At 40.1% G+C, this 22079-nt stretch overlaps 1 protein-coding gene across 2 annotated transcripts in view; it reads right to left on the bottom strand.

Moving 5' to 3' along the window:
* Positions 1 to 22079, bottom strand: part of jak2a (Janus kinase 2a) — a 32937-nt gene that overhangs the window by 8729 nt on the left and 2129 nt on the right. Inside the window, exons 2-13 of one of the 2 annotated variants that reach the window (XM_071465692.1) lie at positions 10389 to 10674; positions 6813 to 6936; positions 6593 to 6713; positions 5419 to 5564; positions 4304 to 4598; positions 3973 to 4092; positions 3413 to 3570; positions 3189 to 3300; positions 2586 to 2772; positions 1546 to 1667; positions 253 to 387; positions 67 to 154 (exon numbers count right to left, since the gene is read on the bottom strand). In XM_071465692.1, the coding sequence (XP_071321793.1) occupies positions 67 to 154; positions 253 to 387; positions 1546 to 1667; positions 2586 to 2772; positions 3189 to 3300; positions 3413 to 3570; positions 3973 to 4092; positions 4304 to 4598; positions 5419 to 5564; positions 6593 to 6713; positions 6813 to 6936; positions 10389 to 10650 (1870 nt within the window). In that variant the 5' untranslated portion in view covers positions 10651 to 10674. The remainder of the gene's footprint in view (positions 1 to 66; positions 155 to 252; positions 388 to 1545; positions 1668 to 2585; positions 2773 to 3188; positions 3301 to 3412; positions 3571 to 3972; positions 4093 to 4303; positions 4599 to 5418; positions 5565 to 6592; positions 6714 to 6812; positions 6937 to 10388; positions 10675 to 22079) is intronic. The other variant, XM_071465693.1, reaches the window with a different exon arrangement.

Here is a 22079-nt window from a genome sequence, read left to right on the forward strand (position 1 = left end):
TAATGTGTGTGTGTGTGTGTGTGTGTGTGTGTGTGTGTGTGTGTGTGTGTGTGTGTGTGTACTTACTCTCATCGCCACAAACACAGACACCATAGTTGAGGAGTAAGTGCTTGTAGGAGAGCTGGCTCATCATGCTGGCTGCTTCAAAAAAGGACTGTGATGGAGAGAACGAGAGAGACAAGAAGGAAAGAGAATTTGATTTGAAAACTTCATTGAATCAGATCCAATCATTTGCCTGGTCAACAAACCCACCTCTGAATAATTGTGGTGAGCCTTGTGCAGGATCTTGATAACGACATCTATCTGGTGTATCTCTCCGTAGTCTCCCAGCTCCTTCCTCACACCGCAGAAGATCTTGGTGAAAGTTCCTTGACCCAGACTCTCATTCTAAAACACAGTTTTATTGTCATGTTAAAAAGCTGCTTTGGAAAGGATGCAGAGCACATTTTCTCTAAGTCAAAGAGGTTCTCCCCTAAACACTGCTCTCTACCCAGGACTGTACACAATGATAGATTACAAAGCATAGCCATAAAGACAGCGCCAATATGAGACTGAAAGTGTGATGATTACCGTACATAGAGCAGATTATTTAGTACAGCCTGACACACATTTTCTCAGTTTAGGATTTCATGAAAAATGAAATTAACTCCTGCTTGACATCTCACAATTTTATTTTATTTTATTTTTTATTAGAATATTGTTCTCATTGTTGTGATTTCAAGTGCCAAGTGCTTCAGATATGTCTCTGAAGTGCAACAGAGACGTGCCAAGGAGTAACTTAGTCACCCATTCAATCGTGCTCATCAGACCAGAAATCAAACTCAATAATGCCCACTCCTGCCCCCCCTCCACCAGAACCATGTTGCAACTCAGGCAGAGAGAATCCAACCAAATGACTTTCACTGCTTAAGATTCAACAAAATAAATTTAAGTGTACATTTAAAGCTCTGAAATAATTGCACGACACAGCTGAACCCAAGTTCAAACAGGAAGATGAGATATTTGTTGAATCTGCTAAAAAAAATTAGTGAGAAGACAATTCAGCAGTGAAGGAAAAACCCCTGGGTGCTTTCAACGGATTCTGTGGTTTTCCTGTGAAAGACCTGCTGTACATAACTTCAAGTGCTCAAATAACAGAAATATGATGAGATGGAAATGGACCAGTCACTGAGGTGAAAGTATGGCTTTCACACTGTGACATGCACACACATAACACACACGGTGCACTCACATGTCCACAGGGACTGCTATTGATGACGCTGAGCTACAGTAGGTCAATAGACTGAGGAAGTCTTTTTGTTAATTGCATCAACCTCACTGACCCTGCAGGAGTCCAGCTGAGGCCTGTTACCTTTTCTACAAAAGGCCTGCATCACTATATTTTGGTTTTACATTTAATGTGCTTTCACAATTAGAATATATGTACAATGAACAATGTGTGTGTACAACCTACTAAGACTAAAGAGGTGGCCTAGTTATGTGTCTATAGACATTTTTCTGCTGATAGAAAAGGCTAAAACAAGATGTCAAAGAGAGTTATCTTACAATGACAAGGTCCTCTTTTCGGATCTTGTGGAAGACCATTTGGCTGATGTGTTTCTGGAGGTAGGGGGACAGAGGAACATCTGCGCCTTGATTGTTTCTACACACCAGCAGGTTGGATTTATCTGTAGAGATGTAAAAGTGGACAGGGATTAAGCTCCATCACTCACATTTTGACACCACATCTGATTAACACTACAGCAGGGTTATTGCTTTTCAATGTGACAATGTTAAAAAGGCAAATTTGAGTAGATATGCAACAGCGACTAATTCTAAACTTAGAGTTCTGCCAGCTGGAAACCTAGTGATGTAATCATAGTCATTAGTAGTAATTAGTAATTCATCAAAACCCTACAGAGACATAATGACCAAGTTGTGCTGGGCAGTAAAAATCTGACTTTCTGACTATTTAAAGAATAAGACTGATTCTGCTGCATCTGTCCTACAGTTTATTTTTGATACATTTCAATCAGCGACTTAACATTTCTCCAGGAATTCTTCAAAACTGTCTTCACTTTAATTGATATTGTGCCAAGCTGTTTATGTTTATGGGTGAAAAGGTGATAATGGGAGCATATAAACAGGAAAACAAGAAGGAGCTCTGAAGCTAAATCTTAAGGAACTCAGACAGCAGCGTGCTGAAGATTACGAGCTAATGTGCTGAATGAATGTAGTGCTGTGTCCTGTTTCCCAGATTATAACTGCACAGTTTATTCTGTCAGATGTTGCAATGATGCAATAATGTAATTAAATCCACCTTATTAATTCATATACTGCAGCAGTAGAGAATTCAAGGGACTCCTCTTTCGAAAAACTGTTCTTAAGATTTCATTTTTAAAAGGAAAAACAATGAACAAAAGATTGAGTCTCAGCTGTGCCTTTAGGGAAAGAAGCTCATATTTTAAGTAAGTGGATTTTAAGTAAGGGGAATGCGTGATGTTTACCTGTGTAGGGATACATGTTTGTGTCAGTGTACCGTATGGTCTGTATAAATGGCAGTAAGGTTTACCTTGTACCTCGTATGTTTGTCTGTGAACACTGACCTTTGGGGCTGGGTGGGCAGCACTTGGTCAGCTGAAATGTGTAACCATCTGTGCGCAGCGCCTCCTTTTGATAGCAGTGCAGAAGTTCCCTCAGTGAGCCGAAGCTCCTCTTGGCTCCACTCAGAATGTACTCCCCTGACTCTGTCTTCATGATCTGACAGTGCTTGTAGTCCACCATAGTTTCATACTGAAAATCAAGAGAAAAAAAATAAATCAATTGCTGTTAAATGACAGCAATATTAATCGAACAGAGTATAAAGGACAATCCTTGGCAGTTTCATAACACATAAGATATGAATAACCTAAAAAAATCTGTCATTGCAGTAAATTCTAAACCTCTCTCAGTCCCAACAACTTTGCAATAGAACAACTTTGAATAAAGACTGTTATACCAAGCGCTTCATTGCATTCACATTACTATGCCAATGCAGGAGATAATCTGGTCTGATAATCTAGTCTGCTAGGCTTCATGTGGTCATGGCTGACAGATTGGGGTTCCTAATGTCAATCAACCAGCAGAGACTGTGTAGAAAGATCTATTTTTACAGTCACATGAAAAATACTGTGCTTCACGCTGATGGTGAGCCAACATTAACTGCTTACCCCCACTACAAAGGACATGAAGTATTTGTCATAGTCCCTTGGGCTGCAGCGAAGGATGTACAGGCCTTGGTGGTTACCAGAGCGACGCAGCTTATCAATCGTGAACTCCATCCTGTGAACAAAGACATAGAATGTGTCTTTGTGTATGTGTGAATGGTTCTGTGGCTATGGGTGCCCAAGTACATGTCTGATGTACTGCATCTGTGCATATATGTGACACTTACGACACAGGGCCATGGTAGTAGCTCTGAATACACTCCAGAAGTCTTGGTGGAGCCACTTCTTTACACAGGTAATGATGGGCATCAGCGACCAGTCTGTAATATCCATCAACTAATGATACAAATGACAGAGCTTCTGATAGGGAATGAAACTCCAGTTCCTTTGTGGTCAGGAAGAGACATAGAGACGGGATGCAGAGGAAGACAAAAATAAATCACTTAGTACTTGCTTAGAACTTTAAATGAATGTAAACAATAACATTTTAATCAGTATATCTATGCATTTAAGAGTTACCAATCGGTACACTTGGAAAATCGTTAAAAATAGGTCAGTGTGTCAGTCTAGTTGTGATAGTGATACTAAATAAGTTAAACTGGTGATCTTTATATCCTCTAACTAATTTGCTGGTCAAAATTGTCTTTCAAACAGGTGAAGACCAGATTTTGTAACAAACCACTGGAGCACAAAGCACAGGTATGTGGTCATTAGGAAACATCTTCCTGATATAATTAGATTAGAATAAAACAAAAACAAACAGAGCATGAAGTAGAGTATACTGTACCAGGATCTGGCCATCCTGTCTGGTGAGGGTAACTATGCGACTCTCCGCAGAGCCTTCTTTATTGGCCTGTTTGATGCTGATGTCAATCACCTCTGGGAAGTCACAGTACGTCTGTAGCTCCTGGAGACACAAAAAGAGTATTAAATATTAGTTTGCATTTGTATTAGATGAAGAGGCATGCACACACAGGCATGTTTGGTGTGACTGGCATTTTAACCAACTCCTGGAGCTCCATCTATTGGCAAAAAAACTGCCATTACAGCTAGCGTGGCTGACTGGTAATGTACAAATGCATTGCCATGGCAACATGAACTCATCTCCTCGTCCTCACCTCCTCTGCTCCTTCGTCCTCTTTCCCTTTTGACCACTGGATGCCCTTGTTGCCCATGACAACGATGGTAACCTCACGTGCGGAGAGGTCGGTGACTTGGAAGCGCTCAGAGTAGAGGGAGGGCAGCAGCATCTCCAGGCTCATTAGGTATTTGAGCTTGAGGTTACACACCGTGGCCTTGCATTCACTGAACTGCTCAATGAACTTCCTGAAGCGATAGCGGATCCTCTTCCGAGTCAAGATGTTATATTCTTGGATACGGCTTTGCATGCATCTTGGCAGGAAGGATTTGTAGCTAGAAGCAGGGAGGGAGGGGTCCAAGACGGGTGGTGGTTGGGTGCGGATGGAGTTGATAATTATGAAAAGAGGAAGGAATATAGAAGAAATATTGAGAAAAATAAAGAGAGACGGGAGGGGCAAGTGAAAGAGGAAACAAAGTTAAAAGAGCAAACACCAGTGTGCCTCCTGACCCTGACGTGCTGAGTCCATGTCAGGGTCAGGAGAATCAGCCAATAATCATCACATAAAGTCATGTAAAGGTAAAAGTAATGTAAAACAAATAATATTAATGATGAGTGATCATAATGAAAGAGGAGAAATCACATTTCAAGTATGGACGCAGTGTAAACATGCAGTATATATCAGATATTATAGACACATTTCCAACTGAAATATCATCTCACACAGAGATAAGTCATTGTGCTGCATGCACACACGTATGAAACTATCTTGATGCTCACTGTGTCCTGTGGAGCCTGTCACACTGCTTTGAAATCGTTATTCATAAGCTCTACCACATGCACGCCAGCTTAACAGCAAGCATTTTACATTATTTAGGTGAGAGAGAGAAGAAATTTTGGTTCAAACAGTAACACAGGTTGAATGTTTTATTTTCCTGGTCTTAAAGTCTGCTTTACATTTCTGAACATATTTTTGACTGAGTAGAGTGATGAGTCTACCAGGTTAGCCTTCATATTCACATTACTACATTTTTTTTTTTTCTGAGATCATTTTGCTTTCCCCTAGTTTAGAGGAAAAATTGTATATAAGCAGCAGCACACACCCAAAATATGGTCACATTATTGTGGTCTTTCTAGTGAGTGAGAGCATCCTACCTGGTGTCATTGTAGATGTCCACTGGTGACTGACCATTCTCTTTAGCAAGCCTCATCATGTCCAGCACCGCCATGCCCAGACACTCCTCCTGGGACTCGTGGCTCACCGGGATTTGAACCCAGCCATCAAGAAAGTCACTACGCCACTGAGGAAGATATGAAAAAAAAAACACAAGATCCAAAAAAATGGATGAACAAATTCACAATATCAGATCCAGGAGAAAGGAGTAGAAGAATAAAGTGAGAGAGGTGGTTGGGTGGGGGAGGGGGAGGGGGAGGAGGGTACACAGTATGAACATGAATTAAAGGGTGACTCATTAAATACAAACAAGCATAGAAGAGTTTTATTTTTTTGGATTTGGTTGTCAGACTCCACGTTTTCAAATTCAGTAAATCCTAGATTTATACAGTAAATCTATCAACCAAATGATCAGTAATCAGACAGATTACAAACTTTTTATGGCACATGAAAATTTATGTCGTGATAAAAACAATGTATTTTAAATAGGAATCTCCTTTCAATTCAATGTTTCATCAACAAACTCATTAACGCTTAAGTTGTTGCAACTGTATGTATCAAACATTCTGTAGGTCAGTGTCAGCGCAGATAAAAACAAAGCCGAACGGGGCTGCCAAGTTTGCACAAGTAGGAAAGGGAAAAAAAAGCAGAAACCTTTGAAACAACACATACACAAGACGCACATGTGGGCACAGACGCAGAAACACAGAGTCAAAAGAACCCTGAGATACTCTCGTTCCCCTTTTGTGCTTCTTTTACACTCTTACTACCCCACTTCCTGTTTTCTCAACTTGCACAAAGAATGGGCTGTCATGACAGATAGACTGGCACTCAGTCAAAGAAAGAGGGGAACAAGCACTTTTTAATCTCACACCACCCAACATTTCTTCTTATCATTACATGAAAAAAGCAAAGCAGGAAAGAAAAAAGGGTGTGATGGAGATTGAGGAGGAGGCATTAGTCTTGACGACAGTGTCCTCTGGTTTACACCCAAAATATACAAATTACACATTATAAATTATTATTACAGATGGAGAGTAAAACTTAAGTTTGACAAACACAAATACAAAGACATAGAGCAAATCTACAAACTACCCTATGCAGAAGAAGATAACACACTTAATCTGACATAAGGTGGGGGGTCATGATACGAACCTGAAAAAACTGGTATCCCATTACACAATCATCAATCACAGGGCTCTCCATCCCCTTAGACACACCGTAGCGGTGGGCATAGAATGAATTGGTGTTGTTATACCAGCCAGGAAAATAGTACCTGGACAGAAGAAGACACAAGAGCGGTAAGAAGGAATCAAAGAAAAAAAGAAAACAATAACTAAAAATCTTGAGGAAATGAAAAAATCTCACAGTCTACCTAATTCTGAAGTGCAGGGTCTCACTGGCTGACTGGTCGAGTTTAAAGATGTGATTAGGAGGGAACCATATCCGGTCACTTTCCCTCATCAGGCCAAACAAGTTGCAGTACACTGGAGCAATCCCTGGAAAGAAAGAAAACAATCATCTTTTTTTATCAAACAACACTGAGTAATATTATTCAAATGTTAATTATAATACAGCACAGACAGTTTCTTTTCTGGTGTTGAAAGTCCATAAAAAATGAATTTGCTGATTCTGATGCTGATTGCTGTTTTCCATGTTCAACTCTACCTTTGCATGGACAGTGTGGAGCATCCTGCCTGTAATTCAAATGTAGAGAGTTTTTTTTTTTGCAGCTCCTGCGATTTGGATAATGCACTTGGCCTTGCTGCAATTTCGATTACATATTGATTAATTGTGCAGCCCTAATGTATACCCACACAAATACATCTTGTAGTAGCACTTAAGACTGCAAACAACTGTGCTTTGAGAATGACACAACAACCAACTAACTTTTTAGTTGTGTTGACACAATGAAAACAGGACTGGGTCAAAACCCAGTATAAGACTGGACTGTTTATTGTCAATCTGTGAAATTGAGGACATAGTTCAAAACTGTTGTGGAGCTGCTGTAAACACCTGCTTTCATTGGACAGTAACTAAAACCTGCTGGAAAAGTCGCTAAATGTCACAAGCTGATAATAATACACTAATTAGCATGAATTCATTGTGATGTATTTGCATTCTGCCTAGTGTCAGCCGGTTTCAGCTCTTTATATGTTTACTTGTTTGTCCTCACAAATACAGTATTTGAATACAGCCACAATAAAGCTGTTCTCATTTACGTGTTTTTCTGTTTCTTATCAAACATTGGAACAAATATGAAATAGTGACTGACATGTGGGCCTTTAAGACTACATGTTAACCAGCAGTCATTTCCACTGCTAAAAACCTGATTTTATAATCATGGCATCATCTAACAAACCATACACTTAAATTAAAGACAAAGACTGTGCTGCTGTTCAGTTGTATTTACTTGTAGAATGATCACTCAGAGAGAAAGTCAGAAGAGAGAATAGATGCAAAGTAGATGCAGAGAGAGTTGCCTCTTGCTCGGGGGCAGCACGGGTGACTCTCTTCTATAGCTAAGGTTTGTTGAAAAAGTTGCTAGATTTGTCGTAAGGTGTTTTTTTTTTTTTTTCTTTTTTAAAGTTCCTAAAGGGATCTGAAATTAACAATTGCTGTGGATCAGCTGTAAACACCGCCTGATGATGTAACGGAAAATGTTTGCCCCAAATTTTGAGTCCACCACTCTGCCAACCAACATGTAACTCTCAGTCACTGACTCACAGAAATTACATGTTTTTGGTTCCCTGCTCAAAAAACATCCATGAACTTCTGGCAAATTTGCCGTTTTTGATGAAGACTTTTTGTGGTCAAAGATGATGACAGTGATGCACAGAGGATAACAATCCCAGTATGGATGACTATGACAACTTCATCTGACAAGAATAGCATGCTTAGTGCTTTAACATCCAGCAATCCTGGAACACGTCTGTGTTTTTGCTTCTAACAATTCCTCATTCTGTCTTCACAACCCAAGCAACACTAGTAGCAAGGTGTTTTATCAGCTGAGCTGAGAAGTACACCAGTAGACAGAAAGTGTCATCATAGAGCAGGAAGCACTCACAAGAGTGAAGCAATGGTAAGAGGATGGGAGCGCAGCGTAAGAGGAAGTAAGCTCAACCACAACAGAGGAAGTCATGTCAAAGTATTAACAAGGTTGATGTCTAAGCAATTCCTACCTTGTAATAATAATAATAATACAGTAAGAAATGCGCTGCAGGGTAAATGACTGTATTTCCACACTTTGGGAGCTGATTGTTATACACCTTAACAATATACTTCATACCCTCTAATTAAAAGGTTGGACTTTGACTTGGCTGAATTTTTCTGACTGTGTGAGGCGAAAAAATTGGAAGTTCTCCTCCTATCAAAGTCAAATAATATTAGGGCTGATTTCTAACTGGGTAAATATATTTGACTTCATTTTGATAGCAATGCATCATCTTGCATCATCAAATTTAACCTTGATGCTTCATCTGCTAACTTATATCCTAATACCAAACCACATTAAAAAAATGTCAAGAATAACCAGGTGGAGAAAGCGCATGGAAATCCCCCAAGTGATTATTATTTGACTGAATGGGAGAGTGAGACAGGTGGAGGGTAGGTAGAAATAAAGATGAAAAATAGACAAAGACAGGAATCAGGAAATGGAAAATGACAAAATGAAGAAAAGAAGAAAAAAAAACACAAAGGGATACAGAAAAAGAGGAAGACAAAAAGGAGAGAGCGAGGGGTTTGTTTCTTATCGGCTCAAGGGGGAATGGAGCAAGAGTGTGTGGGAGAAATAGATAGAGCTAAGGCGGAGAGGAAAACAGACACAACAGTCGACAACTTCCTGATTTGGGTTTGCGAGAAACAGAAGGCTAAAAAGCCAGGCTCAGTGTTGTTGTTCGGTTTTCACAAAATAAACACTGGATTAGCTCTGATAGCTAAAACAACCACTTCAGTTTCCTTACCAGGACATTCTTGTTAAGAAATAAATTTGGATGAATTTGACCTCAAAAAATAAACAATGGTATATGAATGCTGAACACACAAACAGAGTTCTTCCTGCATGACAAGTGATGGGATGGTTGAAAGGTACATGATTTTTTACATCACTCATATTTACAGTATAGATGTGTGACCCTGATTCATCAGAAGGATTTGCATCTTCGCAGATTAACTTCTTTTGATTATCTACTTTCTTACTTGACCCATAGACCCAACTTTTTTTAGTTACATGGACAGGAGACAAAAAAAAAAAAAAAAAGAAAAAAAGAAAAACAACATAAAATGTCCTTATAAGGTTTTGTGCCACTATAAGCTATCTAAACAAGTTCAATACCATAATGGATAAACATTCTTACAAAATAGATTCCCTCATTTGGTGTGGTGAGGACTGTACATATTCAAGCTTTTTTTTTTTCCAAAAGAAAAATAAATTTTCTCATGTGTGTCTTGGGCAACAGATGTGGCGTGTGACTGCTTCATTGAAAGGTATTTCAGACTGTCCTAGCTTGGTCTGGTGCTTGGTTGTGCATGAAACTGAAACACAAGCTTCACAGACTACGGACACTGTGTCAATTTATGGCCCAGTCCATGATCTTCACAGACAAATGCAGCAATGCAAGTAGCAACATTTGTTTTCTAAGCAGTTGCATATAGAACATAATGCATTTCATAATGCCTTGCTTAATACCGTTCTTACTTTTATTTAGGATTCAATTTAATACCTTGCAATAGTGTCATGACATTTTCAGTACAGCAGAAATGTCTGAGTGCCTAAGAAATACACACCACTCTATACTGTATACAGTATATTTATTGTATTTAATTTCCGCTTTGTTGACTAACATGTTTGCATCACGTAAAGCCTATATTAAACGGATGTTGCTCAACAATGATAAAACTGCATTCTTTGTGTGTGGGTAGGCATCAGAACTGAAATCCTCTTGTGACTCACCACAAGCTTTCGCTGCAGCGATGCACAGTTCCTCCGCTACGTACTCCCCAGGTGGAAACGTGAGCACGCTTTCTGAGCTTTTGGCCCTGCCCCCTCCTCCATCCTTCCCCAGGTTGTAAAGGTGGACAGTGAGGCAGGTGGCATCAATAACCTGTTTTGGGTCACATCCCGCAGCTGTATTGAGGTCAGGGCAGAGGTCATTGTGATTTGCTGTGGGACCAGAGGTGGGCGGGTCCATGTCTGTCAACAGAATACAGGCCATGTGTTGCTTAAAACAAACATTCACCTGTCAAGGACAGAGAAAAAGAGACAGGTAAGAATGAGAGTGATCAGAAAGGTTCAGTATACACTGTTGTTCTTGGAAGTTAACGTGATTAGAGGGTGTTTTTTGACTGAATCTGGCAACGTTCTGACTGACCACTATATGCAGCTCCTGGTTGGTTCGTATGACAACTAAGCTTTTGATATTTTAATGTGTTTACACAATGTATTTACACATTAAAATCATAGTGAATAGCGGGATGAAAATTTTAAATATTGTTAGAGAACAAGACCTCAAATGCACCTCAATGAGAAGAAGAGAAGAGGTCTTCTGAAAAATGAACAGCGGGTGGAGGTGGAGGCTAGAAACGAGGTAACAGGCCACAGCTGGAGAGCTTGTTTAGAAATGAATTGCAGTAGATGATGAGAAGACATAAATTACCAATGCTCCCAATGGCCACATCAATAATGTTTGCAGCCAGCATTATAATGCGTACTTTGGCTGAGGCTGTTTGCTTGCAGAGAGCTCCACAAAAATAAGCTGCTATGTAAAATAAAGTACTTTGTATTTAAAAGAGACAAGGATCAAGAGTAAAGACTGAAGACAGAACAGACCAGGAAAGTTATGACTAGTCTGTTCACTTCACCCTTTAGAACAGTGGCTGATTTAGATGCCTGAGATTCTATTGTATCTCCCCCTATAACCGTAAAATGTTAGCTGACACGGGATGAGCATTACTTATCATCAATTCCCTTTATGGTTGCCTATCAGCACACATAATTACTTATCACAAGACTGCAGTGCAGTAGGCTTACTACACAGACATTTTGGTCTTCAACTGATGTAAATGGAAAATGCACATTTTGTGCACATGAAACGTTTAGCACAAATTCTAATATTTTAATGACACTGTCAACAGATCAAAATGTATGAAGCGTTCAAGCAAACTGTCAGTTTTCTACATGTAGCTCCTGTGTCCTGTATCAGGACAGCTGCTGATGTTTGTAATGTACATTCTGAGGAAATGTTTAAGTACACAAATTAAGTCATTTTTTGATAAATTCAATAGTTTTTAGGTATGCTGGCAGCATGGCTCTATCGATGGCAGTGTTGTTCCCCTACTTTGGTCCAGACTGAAATGTCTCAATAACAACTGGATGCACTGCCATAAGATTTCATGAGGTACCCTGAGGGGATCCCCTGACTATTCCTCTAGCACCATCAACAGGTGACGCTTGTTAATTGAGTGCAACGTCCTGATAGCTATTGGATGGATTTCCATGACCTTTGATACGCAGCCAAGTCCCTCTCAGGATGAACTGTATCAGCTGTACTTTTTCTAGTCCCAATCAACAATCTTAGTATACCATCTTAGTTTAGCACACGAACACCATAGAAAAACATGGTGAACATGGTAAATACTATAGCTGCTTAGCATCAGCTAAATGTGTTGGAAATAGTGCAAATAGTGAATACTAAATGTATTGGTGGCTGATTGCTAATATACAAATTCAGAACATTACAGCTTATGTTCAGTTGTTGCAGAAATGACACAAATCTCAGCCCATACAAATTACAGTTTACCCTCTTGTACACTTTTGAAATAATGCGTTTAATGACGAACCTCTTATGGTCTGATTGGAATTATCTCTCCACCAAGTCACAGTACAAGGCATATCCCATTGACTAGATGGATGTAAGCCTAAGGATTTAGCATGTACAGCAATGATGAAAGGAGGTTATCTATTTTCCATTTCCCCTAATTATTCATATGACACCCATGTAAAAGAAACTGGATGTGAAAGATTAACATGAGGTCTCTTGCTTAACTTTTGTCTTTAAATATATATAGTTTTTTTCGGATTTTGTTCTCCCAGTAATGTTTACGTTATGTTTGTGTTCATACTGTTTCATTTCCTCTTTATGGCTTTTGACTCTTATTAGCTGCTAGTAACACCCTTGTCTGGGTGTGTTATATCGTCATAAGGATGACATGCTGTGAGCTTTACATTGTTTTGAACATGCTAATGTGTTGTTGGTCATCATGGTAGTCTAGACTGTGGCGTGAATAACAATACACTTTGCTAACTGTCACCACTGTACAGGACAATGATATGTTATCTATTACTCAATACCCCCCACCCCAAAAAAAAAACATGTATGAGCCAACTCTAACACACACATCTTATTTGAGATTGGAAAAATGACTCGTTTAACTGTCTCTAAGAAGGCAAAACATACCATGGAATATTGGAAAAAAAATGTTGCATGTGCCAACTGCCTCTGCTACTCTAATGTCTCATCAGCAAGCCTTTAATCAAAAGCAGACCAGCAGTGCAGACGGATGTACAGTGGGAGTGAGCCTGTTGCAGTGCCTCGCTTGAAAACAGTAATGGTTCTTCCCATATTTTGATTTTTAAGATTGTAATCAACAATTCTTACTAGGGCAGATAAAATAAGAGGAAATATTTACAGTATTAAGTATCATCTGTTGTTTTTCTCTGTTTGCTGTTTGTTTATTAGTTTTTTTAAGGGGCTTTCCCCTGTTTTCTAGAAACCTTGGCCTGCGTGAAGCCAAATGACACAAAGCTAAATTAAATGATTATGTGATGATAGACTCTTAGCCTTTTTCACCATTAACCATTTCACATAAAATCAATGAATGATTGCAGCCTTGACCTGGAACCCTTTGCAAGTAGTTACAGCTTTGAAACTATTTGGATTTGTCTGTGTCCTCTTGGCATATCTGGACACTGAAGTTTTATACCACTCCTCTGAAAGAGTTTTCTCAAGAGGCACAGACACCAGGAGTGGATTTTCTCCCATAGCACAATGCTGCCAGCACCTGGCTCTGTGTTTAGGATGATGTTACTTTGGTAGATACTGTCTTATAGGTGTTATGATTATTTTCTGGATTAATCATCATCCCAAGTTGATATATTCAGCTTGCTTTGTCTGACCAGGGAATTGTTTAGCATTTTTGCCGAAGACATATTTTGATGTTGACCAAATAGATGCAGATTAATTTCCTGTCAAATGTCTATTGTATATTGTTGTAATTTCAGTATTCTTTCTCAGCATTTTGTTTGTCATTGCTTGGATAGTACCAGCTTCTGCATTGAGTCTGCATTCAGTTTGTGATGTTACAGTCAGGTGTGAAAATAAATTTGTTATTCTTTATATCTTTGTTTTGTCTTCTTCTTGCACCTTTTTATGTGTATATGAGACATCTGGATTTGCGCATTCACTTTCGTTCATTCCCTCTGGTGCTGTGGTGAACAGGGAACACAACTGTTTTAAATTCTTTCTGCAGTTTTCAGTGGGATTTCATAATCAAGCATATACAGTGCATCCGGATAAGATTCACAGCGCTTCACTTTTTCCACATTTTGTTATGTTACAGCCTTATTCCAAAATGGATTAAATTCATTTTTTACCTCAAAACCTTCCAGAAGGACAACCATTTCTGCAGCTCTCCACCAATCAGGCCTGTATGGTACAGTGGCCAGACAGAGCCACTCCTCAGTAAAAGGCACATGACAGCCCGCCTGGAGTTTGCCAAAAGGCACCTGAAGGACTCTCAGACCATGAAAAACAAAATTCTCTGGTCTGATGAAACAAAGATTGAACTCTTTGGCCTGAATGCCAAGCGTCATGTCTGGAGGAAACCGTTCATCACCTGGCCAGTACCATCCCTACAGTGAAGCATGGTGGTGGCAGCATCATGCTGTGGGGATGTTTTTCGGCAGCAGGAACTGGGAGACTAGTCAGGGTCGAGGGAATGATGAATGCATCAATGTACAGAGACATCCTTGATGATAACCTGCTCCAGAGCGCTCTGGACCTCGGACTGGGGCGAAGGTTCATCTTCCAACAGGACAACGACCCTAAGCACACAGCTAAGATAGCAAAGGAGTGGCTTTCTGGACAACTCTGTGAATGTCCTTGAGTGGCACACACTTAAACCCGATTGAACATCTCTGGAGAGATCTGAAAATGGCTGTGCACCGATGCTCCCCATCTAACCTGATGGAGCTTGAGAGGTTCTGCAAAGAAGAATGGGAGAAACTGCCCAAAAATAGGTGTGCCAAGCTTGTAGCATCATACTCAAAAAGACTTGAGGCTGTAATTGCTGCCAAAGGTGCTTCAACAACATACTGAGCAAAGGATGTGAATACTTATGTACATGTTATATTTTTGTTTTTTATTTTTAATAAATTTGCAAAAGTTTCAAGCAAACTTTTTTCACTTTACGGGGTATTGTGTGTAGATTTTGAGGTAAAAAATGTATTTAATCCATTTTGGAATAAGGCTGTAACATAACAAAAAAACAAAAACGTGAAGCACTGAATACTTTCCAGATGCACTGTATTCCTGTTTAAAGTGGCTCCAGTGTTTGACCATACTGTTGTGGTCTGACTAAGGCTCTGGGCCTTCTGAAGCATGTGGTTGTTTTCAAGCTAATTGTCCATCTTTAAAGCTGCGAAGTGCTTCAGACAAAAGTGATGAATACAGTTGTGACTCAGGGACACTGACCTGATGGATGGTGTGTAGGCCACCCTGCTGCTTTGGCTTTAGCCTTAAATCTGTCTAACTATGGAATGAGAGCAGTTTTCTCTGTCATTGTGTTTTTTTTGTGTGTGTGTGTCAACTTTCTTTTAAATTTCAAGTGTTGGTCATTCATAACTTTGTAGTATTTGGCAGTGCTTCACAGCTGTTTAGCTAGAACCTAATTTCCCGCAATTGTGACTTAAGATCAGTCCCCTCAGAGAATACAAAGACAATATTTTGATATATATCTATTTTATTTAGTAGAATGTTTATACTGCTCAGTGCAAATCTAATATCATTTATATCATTTATCAAAGTTAAGCTGCCCTCGATTCAACTCCTCTTAGATAACCATGACCTGCACGACAGAGACATTTGACTTGGCATTTTGGGATGGACACCCTGAGAATGGGACATGAGCATGAAAGGACAGCTAAGAAAAAGACTCCAGAAACCACCTACAGTTCAACATGAGATGCTGACAGCAAAGGCTCAGACCAAACTACCTGTGTCTAAGTTCCACAGGTTTGAAGGAAAAGACTGGCTGTTAACTCCACAGACTAACATCACATCTGCCCACTACAGTCTTGAAGGCACAACTCTGTTAACATGCCAAGAGCAATACAAGACAGACACGGAAATTCCAAACCTTCCAGTCATGACTCAGCAACACTAGGAGAACAGAAGAATTTATTAGAGCGCAACAGCCACAAAGAAGGAGCTACAGCTGGGCAATTAACCCAAAAACGATCAAAACAAACATTTAGAACTTAATCTTGCTCATGTTGTTTTAAGGAGGGGTGAAGGAGGCCATGTACATTAACATAGAGAAACCATCCCTCAACAGAGGAGGAGGTCTATGACACCACTTCTCCCCCATCTACAATGCTGTCCCTTCATCCTCACCCAGGAGATTTAACAATTAGCCCTGTTCAGACCTGGTATTAACATCTGTCCTGGGTGATCGAATCACAAGTGGACAGCTCTAAGTCCAGATGTGAACACACCCAAGACGCCTTGAGAATGCATTTGAGATTCGATCACTCCAATCGATCAGTCAAATTTGGAGGTGGTCTAGGCCACATGTGGCCACATTCTTTTAGCAGTGTGAAAACAAATGTGTCTTGGCCATACTAACGGACCGCCTACTCTACTGACCCCTGTCCCCTGCCACAGTCTAATTAGTCCCAACAAAGTTTCATAATGAACCAAAATATTTGACGTTCTTATTTCACTGCAGAGCTGTGCGCAGCGCAATGATTAGCTCAACCCCTCCATACTGCTCTCTCTCGTCTGCTCTCTCTCTCTCACACACACACACACACACACACACACACACACACACACACACACACACACACACACACACACACACACACACAACAAACCCGGATTGGCTTAAAAAAAACACTGAATCAGCCCATTACCATTTACTTGTTACAGTTCACTGCAAATATTTTGACATGTCTTGGAATTAATACATCCATCTTAATCGTGAGCTGGGGGTATCAGCAGGGGTTTGTGTCAATATTAGGATCTACTTGAGCAGATGAAAGTTTATAGTATTGTTCTGACAGAGGAGATACTTCAAGTTTTTATGATCCTTTGATGATGCACATTTTCAACTAGAGCAACTCACTAAATACAAAGTTAACAGTGTTCTACAATGTTATTATTTCAGGTTTCCCTTCCAACTGAACATCATCACCATGAAAACAGAGAAACGCACAATCAGTGAAATCATCTGCTGTACTACATGTAAGAATAAGAATACAGAAAAAACACTGCTCTCTCACCAGTCTCTCAGTGTGTTTACACACCCAAAACGTTTATCATGAAGCAGGCAGGCAGAGAGTTAGACCAGTTTCTTGCTGGGTCTTATCAGAGCCTTGGTCCTAGTAGAGGCCATAGCTATCAGCTCAGCCACATTTGCCCTTTATGGCTCCTCTGCACCACTGCTGGCTCCTCTTTAATTGGTCTCTGGACATTTTTCACTTATCTACCAACTGCTGGGCTTCCTCTAAAGTTTGGATCAAGTCCCATGTTGGGCAACTAAAATAATTATCAACAGTCTCTCTTCTCTAAATCATTTTGGAGAAACTGTAATCTACAGTTATTGGCTATGTTGCACAATTCCATTACAATATAATGTAACTGGTAAAAATTGCAATGACAAAATCAGTTTGAATCTGCATTACTGGCTGCAATTTATGCACACTTCCTCCCCAGCCCCCCACCCCCTCCCCACCCCCAGCAGGTTCAAGCCAAGGCTACAACTTTCCAAACTAGAAAATAGAGCTCGCTGACAGACTTTGTCTTGCAGATGGGTGTTTCATTCCTTCATTTTTTTCTCCCATCTTTAGTTGAAATGCTGTATTTAAAGCGACACCGATTTGTCACAGAAGAAATATGGACATGCCACTAGTAAAAAAAAAAAAAAAGGCCCGCCAACACAATCTTTTAGACTGACTAGACTTTAATAAATGATATCAGATTTGCACATGGAAGTATAATCATTCTATTAAACATCTAAATATATGTCAAAATATTGTCTTTGTACTCTCCACTGAGGTTGCATGACGAGGTTATGAAGCATTGCCAAATACTAAAATGTTAGAAACGAGCAACACTTGAAATTATCAAAGCAAGTTGAGATACAGTAAAAATCTGCACTGACAGAGAAAACTTCCCTCATGCCATGAGCAGATTTAAGGCTGAAGCGAAAGGAGCAGGGTGGTCTACACAGGATGTACGGTGAACAGTGAATACTGCCAAATACAACCACATTATATTTTAGCTTCAGATGGCCCAGGGGCTTAGTCAGACCTCAAAGGTCTGGACAAATCAACAATGGAGCCACTTCAAACAGGAATAAAATGCTTGATTAATAAATCCCACTGAAATCTGCAAGAAGCTCCCTGCTCCCTTTCACCACAGCACCAGAAGAAAGTGATGGAAATGAACCTCGAAATCCAGATGTCCCATCTACATACAAATGGTGTAAGAAGAGGCTTGAAAAAAATTATTTCATTTTTGACATCTGGCTGTAACATCACAAACTACTCAATGTAGAAACAGGCATTATCCAATGTAATAAGCATAGACAAAATGGTGAAGAAGGGTACTCAAATTACGACAATATACTCAGTCTTCTAGACCCAAAAAGACAAGTCATTTGACAGATGATTAATCTGCAACAGTTTTGACTGCAAAAAATCCCTGGTCCCAGCTTCTCAAATGTTGCCGGTGGTTAGTTTTTCATTTAGTTGTTTTTATTAAACTGAACTCCTTTTGGACTCAGACAGAGCAAGCTGAATATATCAACTTGGGTTGATGATTATTCCAGAAAATAATCATCACATTAACCTGTAAAACAGTATTAAAAAGTATTCATGAGGGGGTACCATCAGACGCTCTGAAGGAGCTACAGGTTTCCAAGGCTGAGTCACAGGGCATAAAATAATTGTTACAGAGTAGTTTTGGTAAGCTGACACATCAGCAGAAACACATCATCCCAAACACAGAGCCAGTGCTACATCATGATGTCGGGAAAATCTGTTCATATTCCTTGTAACACTTGAGAGAACTGGAGTATTTCCTCTCTGACAGCCAAGACGGGTTAAAGTATGTCCTCCTAAATTTGTCTGGGGGTGCAGTTGTAACAACAGGAGAGCTGCTAGTGCTCAGGGGTCGGCAACCTGCAGCTCCTGAGCCGCATCTGGCTCTCTTTCATTTTGTCTTCTCTGTAGCAGTTCATTGATTTCATAAATGCAACACGCTATAGTTTTTTTATACATAGCATAAAGGTAAAAAAATGATATATGTAGTGTTATCTTCATTTTAGATGTCAAAAGGGTTTTGTGGCTCCCGTTGTTTTCTTTTCTGTGGGAAACGGGTCCAAATGGCTCTTTGAGTGTTTAAGGTTCTAGGACTTGCTCCCCTGCCATTATTAGCGCAGCTGCCAGCATCCTCACTACTGTCATGAGATTGTATGCGTTTAAAAAACACAAACTCTCAGACGTTTTGGGTCAACATCAGTCAATCTTTGGATTTAGAGAGATTTAGAACACTTGTTGGAAAGCTTTTATTGCACTTTACATAACAAGTAGTCAACCTGTCTCTCCACTGCTCCACTCTGTGTGTGCTCGGATGGGAAGACACCCACATGGAGAAACAGAAGACAGAGGAGAGGAGAGAAACACAACCTTAAATGATAGCAAAATGCAGCGGGCTCACTGAGGTGAAATGAAACAAGTGCACATTCATTAGGTAAATAACATATATAAAATGTTTACCTTTTTTATTTTTCTTTGGTTTCTTACAGGGACTGGGGGTCCCACTGGGGGACACTGGCCCCCAAAGCAATGGTAGGGGAAATGCCGAACTACTTGCAAAGGCTCCTCCAGTGACTAGGACGGGTGAATACTCAGTTTGTCAAGGCTACAACCACTTGTTTATTGATGTGAAAAGGTAAAAGGGGAAAACTGTCCATCATCACGTAATCATTTGGCTTATTTTGGTGTTTTCTCATTTGGTTTTGCACAAGCCATCGACTCTACAGCTTTCAACCCAGGCCGGGCTCTCTTGAAAACAGGGGGAAAACCCATAAAAAAACACTCAGCTAAAAGGGGAAAACTACAGAGGACACCCAGGATGGGTACTTTTTATACAGTATGGTGATCAATCAGCCGAGCCGGCCGATCATCTCACGTCTTTTAACAGCTGTTCTAGTCAGAGTTGCACATGATGAAAATGTTTTACCAGTTGAGGGGGAGAGTGCATAGCAACTTTGCTGAGGAGGGAAAACCATCTATTGTCTGGGAGGTTCTGAGCCTTATTTGAAATGGGAACACCAAACAGCACTATAAATTTGCAGCTGAGGGCCAGGGATTTTATCGGAGGAAAGGCAGATGGTAATTTTGCAGCTCATACAAATACCTTTGGCAAAAAGTTCAAACTGTCTCCCTATCACTACACTCTGGCAGAACCTGCAACTTTCGGGTGAGGAGATAAAAATCCCGAAAATGCTGAAAAGCTGCCGCGGCCATCACTGAAGCAGCCTGTGGCACCTATTGTTTCGATTGGTCAAAGGAGAAGAAAAAAAAAAAAAACTGTACAGAAGGGGCGACACAGTAGCAGCAGTAACTGCGCTTACACGGCTGGTCCCGTCACTTATTGGATAGCAGCTACATATTTTGGACAGGAAATCAAGGTGCGGAGTCATTTCAAGAGTGTAAAGGATGAACCCAAGATGGTGACATGCAAACTCTGCAGGCAAACGTTTTCCTATCCTTCGTTGACCTCAAACATGACTTATCATTTTAAACGAAATTAGCCTACCGTTAGCCAGTTAGCATGGCCGCTCACTTTAACATTAGATAGCCTAGATAAATATGCACTGTTAGGCTTATCCAAGTGTTTATGGGGACTGGGGCTAAACTACCTTGCTTACTTAATTTTTATGCATTTGTGCACACTGTGCTTTTCTCTATATTATGTTGCCGGTTGATCTGATACATTCAGAATCATTTACTGGCGTCATTAACAGACGGCTTGCTTCATGCAGTTATATTTGAATGGCTCATTATTACAGGTTTGTATTGTATGTGTAGCACAGTGTTGACAATGTTACTTATAACAATCTTATTCAGCCCTGGAACTCAAACCATTTTCTGATGCCCCCAGAAATATTTATATTTAAATAATGAAATTAATAACATAAATGTGCAACTAGGCAACAAATGGCTTGAGCTTATGAATACCAGTCATCCCTACTAAACTTGACTACTTGGTCCTAAAACTAGCACTGGAAACTCATATGTAGTTGTGGTTTGACGATTAACCACACCCTCATCTATCGAAGTAAATGATGCTATCTGCTGTGAACCTCCCGTCCCCTCCCTCTGTTCTCACATGCTGAAAAGGAAATCAATTAAAAGAGGGCGACAGGAGGCTGGAAAAGCTCACCAAAAGCATTGCTTCGAGTGTGGGATGTAATCTTTAGTCACTGAGCAAACAGTGTGTGTCTAAAGTTCACATTGTCCTTAGTGTTACTGCTCACCCACTTCCTACTACACTGATGCAATGCAGTGGTTGTTTCAGTGTGTTTACACTTCCCCAAACACGTCTACAAAATGTAGCCAGGCACATTCTTTGTGCAATGATGATATGAAATCGACAAAATATTCTTAAAAATTACACTTTCTTCTAGTGTAACCTCTGACTGAAGAAGAGTAGCCAACAGCCAGCCACGTATTACTTAGTACTACACAGGGTTCTGAATGTTGATGTATTCTGTGTTTTTTCTGTGGTCTTTATTCATCGATGTAGAAACAACATACCCATGCTCTCTGACTTTTTTTTTCTTTACGAAACCAACTCTCATAAAGAGGGGACGTTATGTTTGCTCTCTTTTCCCACGAGAGAAAAAAAGAGGTGTGAGTAAATGGCATTACGGGCAGCTGTGTAAGAGGCACTTCCTATAAAGGGACCCAACGTTAAAGTGACAATCTGTAGTTGAGAGTTATTGACACTTTGAAAGAACCTCAAGTCAGTAGTTATGTTATGGCCCAATATCAGTGTGGGTCCATTGGAGGAACAAACATGCTACCGGCCTCTACCATGCCCTTCTGTCACCCCTTACCATCTTAAACACATTATTTCATCAACAAAATGTATTTATAAGAGCACAGATTTATGTAATTTAAGTGAGATGGGGAACACACAGGCATTACCCTTCCCTGGTATGAAGTATGTGTGTGTTCACAAAGACAGAGGCACTGTGTTCAAAAGCTGTTTTAAAAAAAAGCCTTCTGGAAAACATTTTTGTGAAAGAGATTCTCCTCCGTAAAGCCTCTTACTGAAACCATGAATTTGGG

Source organism: Trachinotus anak, unplaced genomic scaffold (assembly GCF_046630095.1).
Source record: "Trachinotus anak isolate AG129_WGS33_773 ecotype Australia unplaced genomic scaffold, CSIRO_AGI_Tana_v1 ptg000028l, whole genome shotgun sequence".
NCBI classification, from domain to species: domain Eukaryota; kingdom Metazoa; phylum Chordata; class Actinopteri; order Carangiformes; family Carangidae; genus Trachinotus; species Trachinotus anak.